Below are 23,083 nucleotides of genomic sequence, written 5' to 3' on the forward strand. Positions count from 1 at the left end.
TTGAGCCACACTGTCCATAATCTCCAGGATCTCATCTATCCTCTTGAGCCACACTGTCCATAATCTCCAGGATCTCATCTATCCTCTTGAGCCACACTGTTCATAATCTCCAGGTTCTCATCCATCCTCTTCCAAGAAGAATGAGGGAATATCCATGGTTTAAAGGGACTGTAAGCGTACTTTCAAATGACATTCCATACAAAGACAGCAATGGCTGATTTACGACGATAAGCTTTGATTGATCAAGTATGAATTATATATCCATGTTATTTTTTCTTTGAACTGTGTATTTGCGAGTTATCTGCAAATGTGTGCATTTCTTGATTATTAGAAGCAATGGAGAAATTATCATAATTAAACACTTTTCGAGTCGAAAAAGCGCCGGCCTGTCTTTTACATTTTTGATCCGATTTAAGGTTTCGAGGGTCTAAGATATCGGGCATTGTCATTTTTGCATGGATTAATTGATTGAAATTAATTGAAATTAAGCTTACAATCCCTTTAACAATCCCTTTAATATTCAACCAATCAATTATCATTAATCTTAGATCAATCCCAGTTTTAACAGTTTTTATCGGGAAAACTTGTTTACATGGAAATAAAATATTTCAGAAAGGTTGCAATTTATGTGTAAATTATTCAGGAAGATTGCAACTTATGTGTAAATAATTCAGGAAGATTGCAATTTATTTGTAAATTGTCAAGGAAGGTTGCAATTTATGTGTAAATTGTTCAGGGAAATTGCAATTTATGTGTAAATTATTCAGGAAGATTGCAATTTATGTGTAAATCGTTCAGGAAGGTTGCAATTTATATGTAAATTATTTAGGAAGATTACAATTTATGTGTAAATAGTTCAGGGAGATTGCAATTTATGTGTAAATTATTCAGGAAGATTGCAATTTATGTGTAAATTGTTTATGAAGATTGCAATGTATGTGTAAATTTTTCAGGGAGATTGCATTTTATGTTTAAGCTGGAGGAAGATAGCAATTTATGATCACGCTGTTCAAAAAAAGGGTTTGTGGATAAAATTGGGGTCTCCGATGAGAATCTGGTGGTCTGTGATGAAAATATTGGGGTATCCAAACAATATTTGGTGGTCTCCAATGAAAAGCTTGGAGTCTCCAATGAATACCTGGGGGTCAACAATGAACAAATGGGGGACTCCAACGAATATCTGGGGGTCTCTGATGAAAAGCTTGGGGTCTACCATAAATATCATGGAGTCTTAAATGATAAACTTGGAGTCTCCAATGAAAATCTGGGGGTCTCGGATGAGATAATATTGTGGGTCTCCTTTAAGATATGGGTCCCTGAAAGAAGTAGTTTATGTACTCCAATGATTATTGATTTCTTCTCAAAATAAAATTTTCGTTGAACCACAAATGCACAAGAGAAGTGGTTTAGCGTGTGTACTCAGCTCATCTATGTATCCCTGTTCATTAAATCTGGCCCCCTGATGTAAAAATTCTACAAACTAAAGATTAATAATATTTTCTGTTTAGGTGATCGGAAAAAGTGGTATGGAACAGTATGATATAAATCTAGATGCGAGCAAATATGATCCTCAGGAAATTTTTCAGAATTTTTTTTATAAAGTTTTGATTAAGATCAACAATCAATAGAATATTGGTAATTTCCAAAATAATTAATTTCTTGCAATAGTGTTTATCATTCTTAATAACATTTGTTTGTAATTTAAAAATCTATTTGTTTTCTACGATAATGAATGATTCAAACATATAACATGACATAGTTAATAAATATTTAGATCTAAAAAAATTCTTAATAACATTGATTTAGCAAAAATCAATAGAACATTAATGAATTCCAACATGATTGATTTTCATCAATAGCATTTATCATTTCATATAAATTTAATTGATCAGCAATCAATAGCAAATTGAGGAATTCCAACATGACTGATTTCTTGTAATAGCATTGATCAATTCTGATAAAATTAATTGATCAGCAATTTGTAGCAAATTTTGCAATTCGAGCATGATTGATTTTCATCAATGGCATTGATCATTTCTTACAAAATTGATTATTTAGCTAATTGATAATTTCCAACAAATTTTAATCCATAGCATTTCTGATAAAATTGATTGATCAGACAGATCCTGGTATAATCAATTCCTTTGCAACTGCAGCATTTAGATTTGGACACTCTCTTGTGCAGAGTATATTCAAGTAAATAACATTTTCAACTATCGGACCGACATTTAGGCCCCTAGAGTCAAGGGTGTAATGCAAGGAAAGTCAACTGCGGTTGTGTGTACTCTGCGTACATATTGAAACCAGTTCTCTCTGGGCAGAATTTGTAAACAATAATAGATTCATCAGTGTTCGTTCAGTATTCGAGGAGGGGGGTACAATGGAGAATTTATTTCTCCTTAGTAGTCTGTGAAAACATTTACTTGGAGGGGAAGTGATTAAAAAAATTGAAAAATGCAGAGGTTTTTCCACAACCTTTATCTAAAAGATGGATCCCATGTCAGGCTGTGACATCCCTACTCTTGTGTTTACATTAGAGCCCAAAGACAGTACAAAAAATTCGTACACCACTGAAATAACTTTCCTTGCATTACACCCTTGCCTAGAGTAAGCTACACAGTACACATACAGTCATGGACCATAGAAAACAAAACGGGAAAGTATACACCAAATAAATTATTTCCTTCTAGTTCTAGGGTTACCCACAAAGAATGAGACTTCAGAGACGACTGTACGAAATCTATACTGTCTGTTTCCTTATATTCATGAATCCCTGCAACTATAAAAGTCTTTCTTTCAAGGCAGATATCGGAATATTTCCGACCAATCTATAATTTTTGCAGCCAACTAATCCAGGCAGGCGTGACGGGTCAAAACATTATGCTTGCAATAATGTACAGTAGGTGCAGTAAATGCTTATTCCCCTAGGACTGGGTAAACGTGTGTTGGAAGTACGGTACAGTGTTTCAGAGTTTGTAAAAGATTAAATTGAACCAAAATTGTTTAAAAATAACCGCCGACTAGACGATTTTGGACTATGGCTTTTGCACAATTTCATATCTCAAAGTGAAACATTCCAAATTAGGCATTAAACAATCCTTCAAAGAGATTAAAATTTACTTCAGAGTTATTTTAAGAAAAAGCGAGAATCGATCATTTAGGTCTTCAAAAATATCTTTTAAAGTACTTGTAATTTATAGTGATTCTCAATTGATAGGTCTGGCAATGCCCGATTTACAATGGTACCCTTAAATGCTTTTTCTGATTAAATATTTATTAGATTTATCAATGTTTATAATTTTCCAAACAAATAATCATCAATTGTGATTTTTCTAGAACAATGACTTGTGCATTCTACTGCAGGAAAACATATATCAGAAATAAACACTTTTTAACTTAGAAAAACGACAACAACTTTCATATTATTAATCAGATAAAGATTTTAAAAACACCGTTGTGAATCAGGCATTGCTATCTTTCCATGAATGGTTACTTAAAATTACGCTTACAGTCCCTTTAAATAGGGCTGGGAAAATTTCCGTCTACGAAATGGAGGTTTTAGAAAATAAACGGAAGAGTTAGTTAACGAACGGCGAACACCGTGAAATTTTAAATCGGTAATAAAACGGATTAGCCATTGTTTTTAAATCAACGGTTGAGAACGAACACGAAACGAATGTGCTTTTAAAAAACGGTTAATTTCGTTTTTTTCTTCTAAATTCTATTAAACTTGTTAAAAAAAATTGTCCTATGTATTTTGATAATGTCGTCTTCCGCCCCCCCCCCTCTTATTTATATGATGGAACTTTTAAAGATTTTTTTGCAATTTGGTAACGGCTTGTGCCATAATTCCAATTTGATAAATCGTTACGGATTTTTTTAAGGAAATTTTTTAGTTTTGACAAACCATAAACGCCGAAAATACTACAAACAACTGTTAACGGTTTCGTCGTTTACGATTTGACAAATCGTTAATTTCTGAACGGCTATAAAAATTTGGACCGTGCCGAGCCCTACTTAATATCTGTCACACAATATTTTGAAAGGAAATACAAGTTTGTGTTTATCCTGTAAACAATTCCATTGTGTTCTTAATTGATTAGAAAATACCAGGCTTGGGTAAACTTACTCACGTTAAACTAAAGGTCCTGCATAAAAGTCAATGAGTCTTAATTCTTTCGATCCCATTTGTATCCATTAAATGTAGGCTTTTCGTATTTTAGACATTTTTGTTGAACTTTTTATTTATAAATATAAAATCTCTCACGCTAATTTTGACGGATAATTGTATGATGCGAGATAAAAGTAGGACTAAAAATATTCTGATAGAGACAAGACATGTACCTCGCTTCAGCTTTGGGTGCACTCTTATATTGTTTACACGTAAACAAACAATTTGCAAAAAAAATATGTTTACGAAATTTTATCTAGAGAAGAGGTTAGAGAAGGGTTTTTAGTCCTTCAAACTTTACAACCCATTTTTCAGAAATTCTAAGTTTCAAATATCTAAGGTTTACGCCATCAGGTGCAAAGATAAAGAGATTGGAAAATTTGAGTTTGTGGCAACGGCTTAATATTCTTTGCTGTAGGATCTTGTATCAATAAAAATGAGTTTCTTTTTATAATTATAATTAAATCAATCGTTACAACTTTTAGACCTTTTTTATACATAAAATTGTGAAATGAGAAAACGACATTAAAAGGGACAGTAAAGGAAAAATGAAAGGGGGTATAGGCTGAAAGCTAATCACTTTAGCTCTTGATCGCGACCCATGAAAGTTTTATCTGATGTTACTATCTCGAGAAATTGATATAAAACTGTGTTAAAATCATACGAAAGTTCATATATGTAAAATTTAGAAAATCTAAATCTTAAATCACGTGACCAGAACTATCACCAATGGCAGAGCAGTATACTGATCACGTGTCTCTGCCTGTATCACGTGACCACTTTACTGCACTGTCATTGGTGGATTTTCTGGTCAAGCAATTCGGACGTGTAAATAATATTATGAATTAAATCTATTAAAAATAGAAATAACAAATATAAAATTAAAATTGGAGTAAACCTAAGTAATAATTAGCTTTCTCGGGGATATTATCGTTTTCAGATAGGTTGCTTATTTGCTGAATATGATCTGTTTAAACCCACTACTTTTATACAAAATTGTATATATATTAATTTTCGTTTAAATTTGACACAGTTGTAAATCAATTTCTCGAGATAGGAACATCAGATAAAACTTTCATGGGTCGCGATCGAGAGCTAAAGTGATTAGCTTTCAGTCTATACCCCCTTTCATTTTTCCTTTACTGTCCCTTCAAGTAATCTTATGTGTGCAAAGAGAATAGAATATATTAGAGTGGAATTTACTAGAAAAAAGTGTAAAACGGTCATTTTGTTGTACTGTTTCAATACTGCAGGTGTACTTCACATATCTGTGCTATATAACCTTTTGGGCCCTGGAACATCATTTTATAGAAAATCTAAAATTAATATTAAAAGAAAACCAAATTATGAAATAGGCTGGTTTTATAATTGGCCAATGATCATTTCACATAGACTCTATGCCTTTCATTTTACAAACGATGATTTTCCGTTATAACTATAAATCAAATGATGTTTTTATTCACCTAATTCATTTTATAAAGTTTAATTAACAGCTTTAAAAAACTCGAAATTGAAATGGATAGTCTAGGGAACATACTGTATTAATGTACTCTACTGCATACAATTTGTGTACATTTACATGATTTGTACACTTTAAACTCCCTTTCAGGCTGAAAGGAACTGACAAAAATCATACCGAGGGATTGTCTAAATTCCACTCTAATATATATTCTATTCTCTTTGTATGTGTGCATTTTATTTTGTTATAAAATTGTTTTTAATAGTTTTACTAGAAATTTGAAAAATCAAATATTTTTTTTATTTAAGTTTAAGTTTAAGTTTAATTTAAACTGAAGGGATTGTGTAATCTGCAGAATTGTAGAGCTTAATGATTTTGATGATGTAAAATCAGAACTTTTTATTAAAGGGACTGTAGGTATAGGCAGTATACTGTTCACGTGATAATGACGGAGACACGTGACATTGATACTGTACCACCATTGGTGGAAGTTTTGGTCACGTGTTACAGAAGTATTATTTATATTATTAATGTCATCTATTAAAAATGAAAAATTATCCAATTCAAATAATAATAGGATCGAGCAAACCTAAGTTTTTCAGGCTCCTCTGAGATATCGTAGTTTTAAGTTTAAAGTTGCGTATTTGCTGAATATGTTTGTTTAAAACTTACGAGTATTATACCAAATCTGATATATGGAGTAATGTATAATTTTGACAAGTTTTATATCAATTTCTCGTGATTTCTCGAGACAGGAACGTCAGATAGAACTCTTTTTTGTCTCAATGAACTTCTAAAAAGGTCAGATTTCAACCTATACCCCCTTTCATTTTTCATTTACAGTCCCTTTAATAAATATTGTGATATAATTTTTATTCATAATATCGAACAGGGTGTCCCAAAAAACATGGGAATTCAGTGACGAATTCGATATCGTCTTTGTTACGAATTAGCATTGTAATACCTAATTTCAATACCTATGTCTGCTAGAGTTTATTTTATGAAAAGGGTAAAAGACTGTAAAGATGTGTCTAATGTCTATAATGTCTCCGCAAGATAACAGTAAAGACGGACCAAATAGATTATCAAGTACAATAGGTGGCAACAGAGAAATGAACCAATTATACACAACGTCACAAGTGTCAAATATAACAAGGAAAACGAAATTAGTTGAAATGTTTTCCAAGATTAAATAAAAAAGTGGAAAAAACAGAAACTAAAAAACACATAAAATTGCACTTACTTTACTGTAAGAAAATCACTTTATTCTAAAATTATCACTATTATTGGTAATTTTGTCGGACGCAAAAACTGAATTGACACTTGTGACGACAGAATACAACTGTACTGAGAGTGTACAAATTCTACGTTGCCATCTATTGTATTAGAATCTATTTGAGACGGACAAGTTTACTCTGTTTGTATTCTGCAATTTTCTTGTTTCACTAAGTACAACGGTATTCAGTCAAACCATAAACAAACAAAATGTGAACATAGCAGACGAAACTCTTACAGATTACAGCTTTCTCAGTAGGTATCACTATACTGAACCAAAGAATTATTTAAAAAGACGATCTCGAATTCGTCACTGAATTCCAATGTTTATCGGGACACCCTGTATTATTATTATTATTACTATTATTATTATTATTATTATTTCACAATTTCTTGGTTCCCAACGTACACATTAATTTTTGTGTATTCAAAACACAAAAACCATATCTAATCTGCTTAAAGTTTAGGTTTATATATATAAATATAATATTATACAGGAGAGATAATGAATATATAAGTATAATCCCGGTGCGGGGGAAATTTAAGAATTTGATTAAAACCAGGCATAAAAGAACTTCAATGCAGGGGGAAAAATCAGCCCTGGAAGCTGGGGGAATTTTATGGAAATGCCTCCTTCGCAACGGACAATAATGGGGAAAATTTCACCAACGAACTTGTTGGTCTCAGTAAACAGCCATGTCAGGTATTGGTCTCAGTAAACAGCCATGTCAGGTATTGGTCTCAGTAAACAGCCATGTCAGGTATTGGTCTCAGTAAACAGCCATGTCAGGTATTGGTCTCAGTAAACAGCCATGTCAGGTATTGGACTCAGTAAACAGCCAGGTCAGGTATAGTTCAATCTGCATATTCAACACAAAAGTTTCAATTGTTTGTAATTTTAAAAGAAATGTTAAAACTTTTTATTTGATGAAAAAATACCTTTCTATTGAAACAGGAGCAGTCCCTTTCTATTGAAACAAGAGCAGTCCCTTTCAATTGAAACAGGAGCGTCCCTTTCTATTGAAACAAAAGCAGTCCCTTTCAATTGAAACAGGAGCAGTCTCTTCCTTTTGAAAAATCTGAATAAATCCCTGAAAGAAGAGAGTAGAGAGAGAGATACAAAATTAACTTTTATGTTTCTAAGTTCTCCCTTTAGAATATTGAAGAAAGAAATATATATAAAACAGTTTGCAAAACTATAAAGTGTATTTTATTTCCTAGTTTTATTCACTCTTTCAGTGAAATTTTTGTTACATTATTCTGGAACAACGAGAGCAAAGACGATCTTTAATTTTATATCAGGGTTATAAATAAAAATTAATAACTGAGTCGGCGTAAACTTCCAAAAGTGTCCACTGCGGGCATCGATATCAACCAATCAGGATTATGATTTATCACTAAAGTTCCCGGCTCAGTGTATTTATAGAGAAAAGGGATTTAAGTATCTTCAGCCCTTTAGTTTTGATGAAACTTTCTAATCAATACCAATAGCAATAGCAATATAAGATTTTGCAGATTTTTAATTCACTAGGCTTTTAAGGGCGCTTCGCGCCCATCTTCTATTTCAATTGTGAACATGTTCTCTTTATGTACATCGTAAAACAAAACAAAAAAAAAGTTCGCGGATTTTAACAAAAAATCGTGGATTTTCAAAATTTTCAAAAATTTAATAAAAATCGAATTTTGATGGAGTCAAATATTTGAAATTTTGATCATTCATAAACCTTCCCTGGGGACACGTGAGGTCCCACACAAAATTTGGGCCTGATCGGTTCAGCCGTTTTGACGTTTATTGGATACAAACAGACACCCAGACAAACAGACAGACAAGGCAAATTTATATATAGATTGGTGAATTTTCAAAATTTTGTGACACATTTTTTTCAATATTTTGACCGTCATGAAAGGATTTGTCATCTGATATATTCAAACATAGATTGTAATCTTATTTACCAACCTGAACTTTTTAAACCTTTAAACCTTTAAACCTTTTAACCCAATTTAGTGGTAAAGAGATAAATGCTAGACTCTCTATAATCTCATTATCTTAATTTTTTATGCATTTATTTTTCTTTGCATATTAAAGAAAATGTTAATAAAAAATAATTGCAGATTTTGAAGTTTGCGGGTTTAAAATAAAATTAAGAGGGAAAACTGTACGGGTCTTAGGGGACATTTTTTATCCTTAAAGTAAGTGTACGTGAAAAATGGATGTATAGGGGGTATAAGGGGTATATAGGGGTATATATGGGGTATATTGGGGTAAATAGGATGTATATAGGCGATATATATATATATACTATTTATATACTATGGTATAAGGAATTATAATAATAATAATAGTAATAAAATATTTATTTATTTTATTTAATAAATGGTTAAAAATAGAAGTGAAATTAGTAGAAATTAATTTCGAATTCAATTTCGTTTTTTCGCGAAAGATCTCTTTAAATACTGTCTTACACATACTCTAGAGTGAGAGCAATACATTTCTAGATTCATTGTTCTTTTAGAATGCAGACGTTCATATCACCAACGAGATGACCCATTTTCTGTTCTGCAATGAGAAGGTTTATTTTATATTTTAAATCAAATTGTAAAAATCATGAAAATGGTTTTTATCTTACAATTATCAGCTATTTTCCCGATTTAAAAAAAAATCTGTTATCTACAGTTAATCCATAAAACTGTGGAATAGGAGACGATTTTTAAGTAAAGTATTCGATTTAAGTAAATTATTCGATGATTTTATAAAGCAATTTAATTGCTTAAAAATCAAATGATGTAAAATTGTTGTAAGGAAACTGCACAATTACTGTATTTCATGTTTACTTGACTATTTTAGGTCAAATCTTGGGTCTAAAAGTCATTTTGCAGTTTTATGGGTTTTTACAAACAGCTACTTGTATAGTTTTCATTCTTTATATTTTTCAAAAGTTTTTGATAATTATTTACTAGGGGAAGAGATCCAATGCAAGTATAACTAAGGGAGGGAGCTTGGCTTGTTTACATTTTACTGTGTGACGTATAAGGACAGCTTGATTGTAAACAAAAAACTGTTAGTAATTGCTCAGGCCCGGCTCGGCGGCGGCCCGTTAAATTTTTCCAACTTGCTCAAATACATTACAACATGTACCGTGTACGTAAACATCATTATTCTCCCTTTCTTAAACGTTTAAGTCTTTAGAATTAACCTGTATAGGAACTCTCAACTGAGTTCTTGCCACAAACTAAAATGTTCTATTATATCTTTGCAACCTAAAAATGTAAATTTTTGAAATTTAAAACTTAGACTATTAAATCTTATAGAATTCATACTTTGATATATCAAAGGTCTACGACATCAGTTTGCAACGATATAGGGATACAAACCTGAGTTTGTGTTAAGAACTCAGTACTTTGATATCCTTTAATATCATTAAAGATAGCTAATCATGGCTTGATTGGTCCTGTGTGTTTACTTAGTTTGTAGCAAACATTAAATAATAATAATAATAATAATAATAATCTTGATAGACTGAGGGTGGAGGAGGACATGATATTGCTGCAATTAATATACAGAGGGGAAGAGATCATGGTATTCCAGGGTATCAGGAGTTCAGGTTAAAGTAAAATTCGAGTTCAAAGGGACTGTCAACTTAATTTCAAGTGACCATTAATTGATTGGATTATCAGATTCATAGCGGTGCCCTTTAAACCTTTGCCTAACCACTGACGACGAAGATTTGCTTATTTTTTTAGCTGTATTATAAATACTGTCACATGGTTCGTAATTAATTTTCAGCTTGAAAAATAAGGGTATCTCTGTCGGTCAATTTAAGACAATTTAATTTGAAGGATACTGTTTTGGTGATATGCCACCCAAGAAATGGAGGATCACTTGAAATTTATCAGTACATTTAAAAAACAAGAAAAATTTATTATGATTTTTTTTAAAACAAAACCTAAAGAATAGAAACATTAAAAGACTTATTTTCATCGACAGGCGGCTCTGTGGATTAGAGGAATTGGAGGTAATTTTATTTATTAATTAATATGCAGTCTTTTGATCCTCATTTTATTTTATATATTTACCAGAAATATAAACATAAAGACGACAAATATTAATCAAACGCGGCATTTAAATTTAAAATTGCTTCGTGCTCCCGCTTTATGGATTGCATATTGCATATATATATTAAATAGAAACGTTTAAGAGTTTTGACGATTTTCCTCCTTTGTCTTTCTGTACTTTGGACCTAAAGCCTCCTCACTTGTTTTCAATAAAAAATAAAGATTTGATTTGATGACATTTTTAAATTTTAGAGCCTAGAAATAACCCCTGAAGGAGTGGATCCAGCGTCATGGAGGAAAATACAATCAGTTTATGGTTCTGTTGATGAAATAGATTTATTTGTTGGAGGACTTGCTGAATTACCAACACAAGGTGATATTAAACTCAAAAATAAATGTTCTGTGACCTCAAGCTAGCCAGGGCCGGCGGATTCAATGAGTTTTATCCAGGTCAAATTACAGCCACAACAGCGCTTCAAATCAATATCTCAGATTCAAATTTAAAGATTCATGAGAATTTAAATCGTTGATTCAGAATTTTATCAAGCGGTTCAGCGACCTCTCCAATTCATTAAATTTGATCCCAGGTTTAATGAATAGCAATAAGTAGTTAAACCGCGCTAATATTGTTGAACCATTGTTCTGAAAAACAGGTTTTAAATTGTAAAATCTATATGTAACAATTACATGTAACAAACTATACCGTATACGCTATTATCTAAAAATATGTGTACAAAATCTATAAATTAAATTTTCAATTAAAAACTTCAAATATTTCATTATCTTGAATAATAAAATGTATCTAAAAAATTAAAAAAAATTATCTTTATTATTTTAATTTTGTGTTCAGATGGTTTGATTGGTCCAACCTTCAGCTGTATTATTGGAAGACAATTTAAAGCTTTAATGGAAGGAGATAGATTTTTTTTCCATCATACAGGCTAGAATTCTTAAAGGGACTCTTTGCATATTCATAATACACTTTCACTTTTAAAAGGGACCTGATCGATTCACAATGGTACCTTTGAGACCTTTATTCTGTAAATAATGAGGAAGATATCATCGTTCTCTAGCTTAAAAAGGTTTAATTCTGAAAATTTACCCATTGTTTCTAAAGTAGATACGCTCGAAAGTCAGTTTAAAAGAAACCACAATTGAAAATACTCAACTTTTAGAAAGAAGATGATGTATATCTTGTGCGCCCTTGATCAGAAAAAAAATTTGAGAGTACCGCTGCAACTTGCACTAACGTCCAAAATGGGATACTTAAGCAAAAAAGTTAGAATGATAAAAAGTATTATATATTGGCCAACATGTTTTTTTGTGTCACTTTTCCTTTTACAGAACTAGCGTAACCAATATGTCGATAAAATTTGTTCATAATGTATAGTTTTTTTAAATCTTTACATATCAATGAAACTTTAAATTATTAAAAATTAAAGAATTTCATGTAATATTTTTAGCAATCGGAAAAAAAATTGTTTTTTCATTTTTTAAAAACTTTTTTGGTTTTGTTTTGGGAGGATAATTCACAAGTTATAAATTAAATTTTAAAACTTGAAAGTGGTTGCAAAAAAAAGCTTCACTGAACCCACCTTTTTTTCTTCATCAATATACTTAGAGGGGTATAAAGAACATCTGCCCATATTTTCCCGATTTTACACTAAACCACTAGTTGTATTGGTGAAATTGATTTTCTGACCCCAAAAATATGTATTTTGATATGTGACATGTAAATTTTCAATTTTTTTAGCCAGCATACTGAACAGAATGCATGCATCCCATTTTTTACCCAATAAATAGATTTCTTGACCCCAAAAAATATACTTGATAAGTAACATGCCGATTTCCGATGTTTTGAGCCAGCATGCATCTGGCATGCTGAACAGAATGCATGTATCTAACTTTTTCCCCTGAAAAATCTGAGGCAAAGTGCATTGTGATTTGAAATTACTTTGAAAACCATCGATGTATAGGTTTTAAATTAGCAGACATGATTGCATGAAATAAATTAGCCAAGATGATTTTTTGTATTAAAATAATAACATTATAAAAATTTCAGCAAAAAAACATGTTCAATCCTAATACAATAAAAAATTTTGTAAGAAAATAAAATTTTAAAAAGCTATTTTGATTATTAGGCGAAAATAACCTTAATTTGGTAGATAATTAAAACTTTAATCTTTTCAATTATTTTAGATGGTCCTGGTATTCGCCCGCTAACAGGTATATTCATAATTATAATAATAATAATAATAAAGTTCTGTCAATACACAAAATTTTGAGAAAAAAAAGATTAAGAATATCCAATAGATAAAGAATGGCGCTTTTAAACACCTATAAGTTAAAAGAACCTATTAGTCTAGTCAACTTTAGCTTGGTGTATCCATGATAAAAAGTAATAACTAAATAATTTCTTCCATTTCATTCTAAAATTTTGTAAACACATTAAAAGAATAAAGTTTTGCTACATACTCTGATTTCTTAATCCCTATATATTTGCAACCCGACGTCAAAGACCTTTGATATTTTAAACTTTAAATTCTTTTGGATCAAATAGTATAAGTTTTAAATATCAAAATATCAAATATCAAAAATATCAAAAATATCAAAAATATCAAAATATCAAAAATATCAAAATATCAAAATATCAAAATATCGCTAAGATATGGGGATTAGAAAATTTGAATTTGTGGCAAAAACTCAATTTCTTAGAAATATAGAAAAATTGAAATGGAAAACATAATATAAAAAAGTCAAATCTATAGCATCTGGGTGGTGGGTCTAGATAGTGTTTAGATTCTTTGCTTGAAACTATTCACATAATTTAACATTTGTTAATTAGTTAAGTAAACATATAAATGCATCTTCAAGTAGTTAACTTGATTTATATTCATTGCAGCTCAACTTTACTTTGCTTTCTGTTCTTGTAAATCTAACTTGTTATTTTTGATCCAATTTTAAATTTTCTAACTTAGCATTTTTAAGAAAACTTTGAAAAATATTTTTTGTTTAAAAATACCAACTTTTAAACTTTGTAATCAAGAGAGAAGTGTAGTAGCCTGATGTGTAGGCTGGGGGATGGGTGTTCTCCTAGAAAAAGGCTATAGAGTAAACATGCAATATACATGTACATTGTTCAAAGTCCAATTTGTCAAGGCTAGCTTATTAGAACAAGTTAGGCTTCTATATTCCCATGGTTAAGGTTCTACCGTGCTAGAGACGATTTTTAAAAATTGTAAACAGTTTGTCGTGAAATTTAAAATATTAAAAATTTTGTTTTTTACAATAATTGACACTCCGAGAGCGTCTTCATTATATTTATATATACGACGACACGACGACTGTAATATTTACCTGTAGGTTCTGCCCTTGAAGAAATAAAACAGAGAAGCCTAGCTTCCATTATTTGTGAATCCACGAGCATCTCTGTACTGGCAAAACATGTGTTCATTCAGGTACATTTCAATGTGTAAGCTTTCTATCCATAATGAAAAGCCAATCCCGAAACCTCAAAATCTGAATCTGGAATTGAGTTAAGAGAACAAAAGTATCAGTGATGGTGTTAGGTATTGTCTCAAAAGCATTTTCCAAGTGACAATTTCCCAAGTGGAAACTTCCCAAATGTGCAATTTCCCAAGCGGCAATTTCTCAAAGATTTGGTTATGCCTTCTAAGGCGCTGCGGGCTGCAATAGGGGGCTAAGCGCTACGGCTAGAACAGACTAAGGCGTCGAATGCTGCGGCTAGGACAGACTTGGGAAGTTGCGGCATGGGAAAATATTTTTGGGAAGTTCCAACTTGGGAAAATTCCTTTTGGGAAGTACCTAACATCTCAGTTATTAAAGTACCTAACATCTCAGTTATTAAAGTACCTAACATCTCAGTTATTGAAGTACCTAACATCTCAGTTATTAAAGTACCTAACATCTCAGTTATTAATGATAAACGTCATTTTCCACTGCAGGCATTTTTGTATTTTGCGAGTTAGCGCGAGTTTAACTTAATCTGTAAAATTAAAAGTTTCCAAGTAAGATAAAATATTTCTATTTTGTAGATTGGTCGTGATAACGAGATAGTACCCTGCAACCAACACATTCCCCTCAATCTAGAAAACATTATAAATGAAATCATTACTTAATTTAAACCTATTTTTGATGTATTAGTTGTCTTTGATAATAAAATTTTAATAGGTTCTTTTATAATGCATCAACCTCACGTGGATTTAACGGTTTAGTCGATATATTCCAGAAAGCTGTGACTTTCGATCACAATTTGACCCATTAATTATAATTTTTTAGCCTTTTTTCTTGAGCACTTTTTGTCTGAATATACATTTTGAATGCAATAGAATTTAATCAAATCCTTCAGTTAATATATTGTTGAATTTAAGACCAAAACACTTTGGATTTCAAATAGAAGAAACCGAATGCTGCTCACTCTGGTTAGTCCGGGGTGACAGCAGTATAATATGACATAATTATTCAACTTAATACAACTAAGGATGAGCATTGTTTTTAAAACTAGTGTACAAATAGGACTAGTGGATAAATTACAAAAAGGACTAGTGGATAAATTACAAAAAGGACTAGTGGATAAATTACAAAAAGGACTAGTGGATAAATTACAAAAAGGACTAGTGGATGAATTACAAAAAGGACTAGTGGATAAATTACAAATAGGACTAGTGGATGAATTACAAAAAGGACTAGTGGATAAATTACAAAAAGAACTAGTGGATAAATTACAAAAGGGACTAGTGGATAAATTACAAATAGGACTAGTGGATGAATTACAAAAAGGACTAGTGAATAAATTACAAAAAGGACTAGTGGATAAATTACAAAAAGAACTAGTGGATGAATTACAAAAAGGACTAGTGGATAAATTACAAAAAGGACTAGTGGATAAATTGCAAAAAGGACTAGTGGATAAATTACAAATAGGACTAGTGGATGAATTACTAAAAGAACTAGTGGATAAATTACAAAAAGGACTAGTGGATAAATTACAAAAAAGGACTAGTGGATAAATTACAAATAGGACTAGTGGATGAATTACTAAAAGGACTAGTGGCTAAATTACAAAAAAGACTAGTGGATAAATTACAAAAAGAACTAGTGGATAAATTACATAAAGGACTAGTGGATAAATTACAAAAAGGACAGTGGATAAATTACAAAAAGAACTAGTGGATAAATTACAAAAAGGACTAGTGGATAAATTACAAAAAGGACTAGTGGCTAAATTACAAAAAAGACTAGTGGATAAATTACAAAAAGGACTAGTGGATAAATTAGTGGATAAATTACAAAAAGGACTAGTGGATAAATTACAAAAAGGACTAGTGGATAAATTACAAAAAGCACTAGTGGGTAAATTTAAAAAAACTGCTGCAGACAATAATAGGGGACTTTATACCTGTAGTGAACATAGCTAAGCCAGGAACTAACAGAAACGAAGAAACATAAAAAGACAATTTTAGAGGAATAGACATTTTTTGTACATTTTTCAACGAATTGACTCATTGTGTTCATTTTAAAGCTGTTGAAAGTTTGATTTTTGTAAAACAAAAGAAAAGCCATAGGTTATAATAAGAAATATGTATATATTGAGTACAGAGCCAAACCTTCTCTGGGTTTGTGAACCCTTAAAACAGCACTTTCATTTATTAATGTCGAAAAATAATATTTCGCGCCCTCCCCTCCCAAAGTGCTAGTTGCGCCCCTGGACATATGATCTTGTAAAAAAATAAGAGAGAAGTGGGTAAGAAAATCTGTTTTAATTTTAAATTGCAACCGAAGAATTTTCACCTTTGCTTTTTCTTGTTCTCCCCTAAAGAGAAACATTGCAAAAATTATTTCAACAAAGAAATTGGTTAACCTAAAACGCTAAACATCTAATTTAACTTGTTAAACAAGTAGAGTAAAAAAATATTGTGAAGCAGAACTTAGTGCTTGTTTGAACAGTATGTATAAAAATAAAGCTAATTATAGGTCTTTAAAAAAATTCTCCTTAAAGAAAAATTTGCTATTCTATTCAAATCCATGGTCTTTCAACCTTGTTTAATTTGTCACGAACAATCATTTAAGTCAATTTAAGTTATCAATAATATTTATAATTTTGATTTGAAGGAAAAATTAAATTTATAAAATATAAGTATTAGGCGTTATGATTTAGATTCATACAACTTTGCAAAAAAGTGCCTTTCTATTATTTATGCATTTTAGACCCCCTTGAACAATATCTTAAAAATGTCAGATCCTGGAGTTTGAAAGTATTGTAAGAAGACCCCTGTGCTATAATAAATTATCCCAGCTATAAAGTAGCAATATTACATGTTTATGCACTTACATCCGCATCTTAAACTAGATAACATGGTTCAGGTTTCAGTCAGCATATTATACTTATAAAACAAAATAATAAATGAAAATATTTATTCTAAAACAGCTGTTTAAATAACTGTTAAACGTATATCTAGAAGAGTTTATTTTGGAAACTATTTTCATATTTATATTACTGTCGGAACATTTCAGAAAGGGATCACCGAGTTCTGGACACGAACTCTGATTTTATCATCCCTTTCTCTGCAACCTGAGTTGTAGACCTTTGATATTTCAAACTATTGTCTATGAACTCTGTTCGAATAGTATGAATTTGAAATATGAAAGGTTTACGCCATCTTGCAAAGTTATACAATTTAGAAAATTTGAGTTTGTGGCAAAAACTCAGTTCTATTGCGTGGTTTTTTTTTCAATGAAAAAATGAGAATTTAATGATTTTGGTATGTAATTTTTATTGGAGATGTCTAATATTTTTTTATGTTGTGAATTTCAGGATCAATTGCATTGATCTCTATCTTTTGGACATCACGGATTCATCTAATTCTTCTTGGCTATCTCGTAGTTTAAAAATACTTACATTGGATATCGAGATCAAGCATTCAAGATTAACCAAATCCGCACAATATTTCTACTCTCATGTTTCAGTGTAGTATTATTCAATTAAGATTTATTTTGTCAGTGTTTTGACAATTTATGTTTTTACGATCGTAATGTGAGTAGCTGTATACTATTAATTTCGTTTAATCTTATGTTTTTCATAAAATCATCCCAATCATTATAAACATGTCGTTTTGTGAAAGGGAGTGTTCGCGAAAAATGATAGGGGTATAGGCTGATATCGATTTGAATATTTGAATATAACTGTATAAGACGTACCCGTGTAACCATTTTCTTATATACGCAACAAATATTAGTCAAATTAGTAGCGATCGATATTGAATTCAATTCAATATTAGCCAATATCCCCTTTCATTTTTTGAGAACACTCCCTCTAAGAAAATAAAATTTGAATAACTGGTTAATGCAGCAAGTGTCTATTTCAAAAGTCAGAATTCTGTTGTTGTAAATCTCGAAATCAATTTAATTGTTCTTTATAGTTATCCTGTGGTGGTCATACCCTCCGGGGGGATAACTTGAATTAAGGGATCGCGCATTTATCCTCAAATTTAAAAGTGTCCACATCGGATATCGAGATCAATTAGCCAAGGAAAATAGTACACGCAAAAGCTCTGGTTTCTGGGAATGCTAGTGCATTTTTAATTTGTTTGATACTGAATGTTTTTTCCTTGCATAAGCGGAACTAATTCATGTTTATTTCATAAATTAACAATTTTTCCCTTAAAAATTGATTCTTTCAAATGAAATCAATGATTTAAACTAAACGTTTTTTATTCTGTTGGTTAACCCATAGCTTTTTATTTTCATATTATGAAGGTAATGGCATAAATGTTAAAAAAAATACTATTTTCATGCGTCTTTTATTTAATTGTTTCTAAATGTATTTATCATCATAGAGAATAGAATATATATTAGATGGGAATTTAAAGAATCTCTCGGTATGAATTTTTCCAGTCCCTTTCAGTCTGAAAGGGAGTTCAAAGTGTACAAATCATGTAAATGTTCACAAATTATATGCAGTAGAGTACATTAATACAGGATGTTCCCTAGACTAGTCATTTCAATTTCGAATTTTTTAAACTGTTAAATAAACTTTATAATGAATTAGGTGAATAAACAACATCATTTGATTTATAGTTATAACGGAAAATCATCGTTTGTAAAGTGGAAGGCATGGAGTCTATGTGAAATGGTCATTGGTCAATTATGAAACCAGCCTATTTCATAATTTGGTTTTCTTTTAACAATAATTTTAGATTTTCTATAAAATGATATTCCAGGGCCCAACAGGTTATATAGCATAAATATGTGAAGTACACCTGCAGTATGGAAACAGTACAACAAAATGGCCGTTTTACACTTTTTTTCTAGTAAATTCCCCTCTAATATATATTCTATTCTCTATGTTTATCATGCTCGGATCTCTAATTAAAGTGTGTAAAACATTTCGTCGTACAAAACCACCACCAAATTAAAAATATCAAATAAATTTAAAATTCTTGATATTCTTGGAAAGTGATCCAGTACACAGCAGAGTTTAATGTTGTTGGACAAACTTTGAAATATTTTCAAATACTTGAAATATATTGAAAACTCAATATCAACTATTTTATATGTATATAAAACGAAATATAACATTCTTTGCTATTTTACTTTTTAAAATTTAAATGTTTCTTACATTTTCGTATTTTCAAATTTAGAACAATATTTCTAGCACTAAGATTATTTAATTAATTTTCAAAATTTTAAAAGTTAAAACTTTTATCTGTGTTATTTTTAAATTATAGGCCGGAGGCCGAATTTAAAGAATTTAAGTCGCGGCTTAATTCCGCCAAAACCCGGTTTAAATTGAGCGCCAGCTTAAATCTTGAAACATTTGATACAATTTTAAGTGAAACCAACCATAATTAAGCCGCGGCTTAAATTTAAACCGCGGCTTAAATTCTTTAAATTCGGCCTCTGGTCACGTAAGGTTTGACAAATGTTTGGACAAAATTATCTTTTTTAAACGATTGACTGAAAGCAGAGCTAATTAGAAAGATTTCATTTTTTGCACTAAAGGCAAAAATTATGTAAACTAATATATTTTGATAAAATTAATAGTTTTCAAAAATTTAGTTTTTGTCTTTTTTGTCTTTTCCTTGTAAATACAGGGTGTCCCACGAAACATGACAATATGCAGGACGACCTGAATGTCGTCTTTATTTTTGATATAATTTGCTGCGTTTATTTGTCAAACTAATTTTAGAAGTAAATTTCTAAGTAAATTTCTAGAGATAATAATCCCAAAATTTCCCTTGTCCTGCCATTTCCAAAATGTGGTCTGCCATTTTTGTGCTTTCAATATTGCCCGAGATATGAAGAATTTCGTTCAGATTTCGACAATTTTGCTTTTATTTAACAAAATTGAAATCTGAACCAAACTCTTTATAACTCCGGTAATATTGAAAGCACAAAAAACGCAGACCACTTTTCGGAAATGCCAGGGCTAGGGGAATTATGTGATAATTGTTTCAAGAATCATACATGTTAAAGTAGATAGAAGACAAAATGTCACAAATAAATTCAAATACCAAAGACGACTTTCAAGTCGTCTTGCTATTGTCATGTTTCGTGGGACACCCTGTATCTAAGTTTTAACTTTAGTAATGTAAGTAATTATCTATCTATTAAATATCACGAACAGAACAATAAAAATAAAATGTTTGAGGTGGAAGTACTTTATTATGTTCTATTATAATAGTGTAGATATATGAGGTGTTGGTTCTTTAAATTATCCAAATCAATGATAAATACTCTGCCTTTAAAGACACTATAAGGCTTTAAGCGTAATTTCTAGCATCATAGTTTCAGTAGCTAGAAGAAAATATTTCCATTTACTGATAGCACCGATATAAAGATTTATCTCTAATTGGATAATGAGATAGATAGAAAGATAGATGTTACCGCCATGCAATTTCTATTGGTTTAGAATAGACAACAAACACATGACTGAACCCTGATTGAATCAGGCGCTAGTGGACTCGGCATACTTGAGTGTACAGGCACTATAAGGCTTTAAGCGTAATTTCTATAGTGACCCTTCATGCAAAAGATGGAAACGTATACCCTTAAAAGCTTTGAATGAGTATGATCTAGATATCAATGTTTATAATTTTGAAAAATGATTTTCAAGTGTGGTTCTTTACAAAAGTTATTTGCGCATATCTACTGCAGGAAAATTATCAGAATTAAACACTTTTAACCTTAGAAACAACGACACTATCTTTCAAGGATACCAAATTGTAAATCGGGCATGGCCATCTTTGCATGGAGTGTAACATGAAATTACGATTGCAGTCCCTTAAAAGGACCTGTAAAGGAAAAATGAAAAACTGAAACCTGAGAATCTCAGGAGTTGAACGATACCTACATCTACCTGATATTCCTGTCTCGAGAAATTGACATAAAACTATGTCAAACTATACCAAAACGTATATATGAAAATATACTTCCGTATCACGTGACCAGAACTCCCTCCAATGGCAGTGCAGTATACTGGTCACGTGTTACAGGCGGAGACACGTGACATTAATACTTTACTACCATTAGTTGGATAATATTATCAATTATATCTATTAAGAATGAAAAATTATTAAATTCAAATAATAATAGGAGCAAACTTGAGTTTCTCAGGCTCCTGTGGGATATCGTCGTTTTCAGATTGGTTGAGTATTTGTTGAATATAATCTCTTTAAAACTACGAATTTTATTCAAAATATCACATATATATGTGTTGGTATAATTTTGACAACACAGTTTTATATAAATTTCTCGAGGCAGGAAATGTCTCAATCAACTCTTGAGATTCTCAGGTTTCAGCCTATACCCAGTTTCGTTTTTCCTTTACAGTCCCTTTAAACATGCTTAACATGTTCAATTTCCCATAGAAACATTAAACAAAAAGGTAAATGAAATTATTGATGGCAAATGTATTAGAATTGGGAGAAATAGATTCATGAAAAATAAACTGAATTGAATACTATCAAAGATCAAAGGGGACAATCAAATCATCCTCAGTTCCCATAATTATTGTGAATCTGTAAGCCTGAGAGAAGAGTTTGAGTGTAAAAGGATCAAGTATGTTCTTGTACCTGGTTTGATTTATTAAATATGAATTCTGCAACTTGATCCAGTAGGAATACAGTCCAGCATGCGGTACCTGCCATTCAAATATCTTTAACAAAAACTTTAGTTTTTAAATTGGAAATCTATTTTTATCTATTTGGTATAAAAAAATTAAAAAGTATGCCAGTGAGTAGTGATAAAATTGTGAAAATTTTTTTTTTAAAAATCAAAAAAATATTCACCATGCAAAAATCCAAATGATTTTTTGGCTAAAAATGTGTGCAAAATAATTACGTTTTTGAAAACCTTAATCTTGATATTTCAAGTATGCAATAAATGCACAATCAAGAAAAACTAGAGTTTAATATGTCTCTGCAATATATGCTTCTTTATCATTTCTACCCCTGCTTAAATACGTTTTACTGATCACATGATACATTTTTACAATCAGAGGCCGAATTTAAAGAATTTGAGCCGCGGCTTAAATTTGAGACAGCGGCTCTCAAATATTGTTGGGTTCATTTAAAATTGTAGCCGGCGATCAATTGAAAACCGATTTTTGTGAGACGCGACTCAATTTCAATAAATTCGGACTCAGATCTCAAATGACTCTTTTCACATATCTTTTGTAGAGTTGGACCCATACAACTGTGGAATACGAAGACGACATTTTACAGTGATAACCAGAAAACAAGCTAGAAGGACATTATATCAATACTTAAGTGTATTTGATTTTGTTACACAGCAAATAGTTTTACTAGACAATGGGTCTGTTTAAACTGCATACTCACTGGACTTTTAAAGTTATATCTTGATTCTAAAAGTCGTCATCCTATTCCAGTGTTTTCTGGATATCACTATATCAATCTTATTTGTTAGTAAGGGTGTTCTTAAGAAAAAGCACTATTACTAGCTTAAAAATCAACTTTTCAAATTAAATTCCACAGTTTTATGGGTCTCATTGTATTATTTTTCTTTTTGTATCTGTTAAATTTGATAAATCTGATAAATCTGATTAATCTGATTAATCTGTTAAATCTGATAACTCTGATAAATCT

General features: G+C 30.9%; 2 protein-coding genes across 3 annotated transcripts in view; both read left to right on the forward strand.

The window, feature by feature from the left end:
- Nucleotides 1-15,156, forward strand: part of LOC111700223 (peroxidase-like protein 3) — a 21,092-nt gene extending 5,936 nt beyond the window's left edge. For both annotated transcript variants that reach the window (XM_023471087.1, XM_023471088.1), the window contains 11 exons: nt 1,509-1,574; nt 2,120-2,196; nt 7,491-7,608; nt 9,419-9,475; nt 10,422-10,507; nt 10,891-10,918; nt 11,211-11,331; nt 11,809-11,898; nt 13,158-13,184; nt 14,322-14,416; nt 15,014-15,156. In XM_023471087.1, coding sequence (XP_023326855.1) covers nt 1,509-1,574; nt 2,120-2,196; nt 7,491-7,608; nt 9,419-9,475; nt 10,422-10,507; nt 10,891-10,918; nt 11,211-11,331; nt 11,809-11,898; nt 13,158-13,184; nt 14,322-14,416; nt 15,014-15,097 — 849 coding nt within the window. In that variant the 3' untranslated portion in view covers nt 15,098-15,156. The remainder of the gene's footprint in view (nt 1-1,508; nt 1,575-2,119; nt 2,197-7,490; nt 7,609-9,418; nt 9,476-10,421; nt 10,508-10,890; nt 10,919-11,210; nt 11,332-11,808; nt 11,899-13,157; nt 13,185-14,321; nt 14,417-15,013) is intronic.
- Nucleotides 1-23,083, forward strand: part of LOC111700218 (peroxidasin homolog) — a 92,632-nt gene that overhangs the window by 43,668 nt on the left and 25,881 nt on the right. The window lies entirely within an intron of this gene.

The sequence above is a fragment of the Eurytemora carolleeae genome, unplaced genomic scaffold, assembly GCF_000591075.1.
Source record: "Eurytemora carolleeae unplaced genomic scaffold, Eaff_2.0 scaffold335, whole genome shotgun sequence".
In the NCBI taxonomy this organism is placed as follows: domain Eukaryota; kingdom Metazoa; phylum Arthropoda; class Copepoda; order Calanoida; family Temoridae; genus Eurytemora; species Eurytemora carolleeae.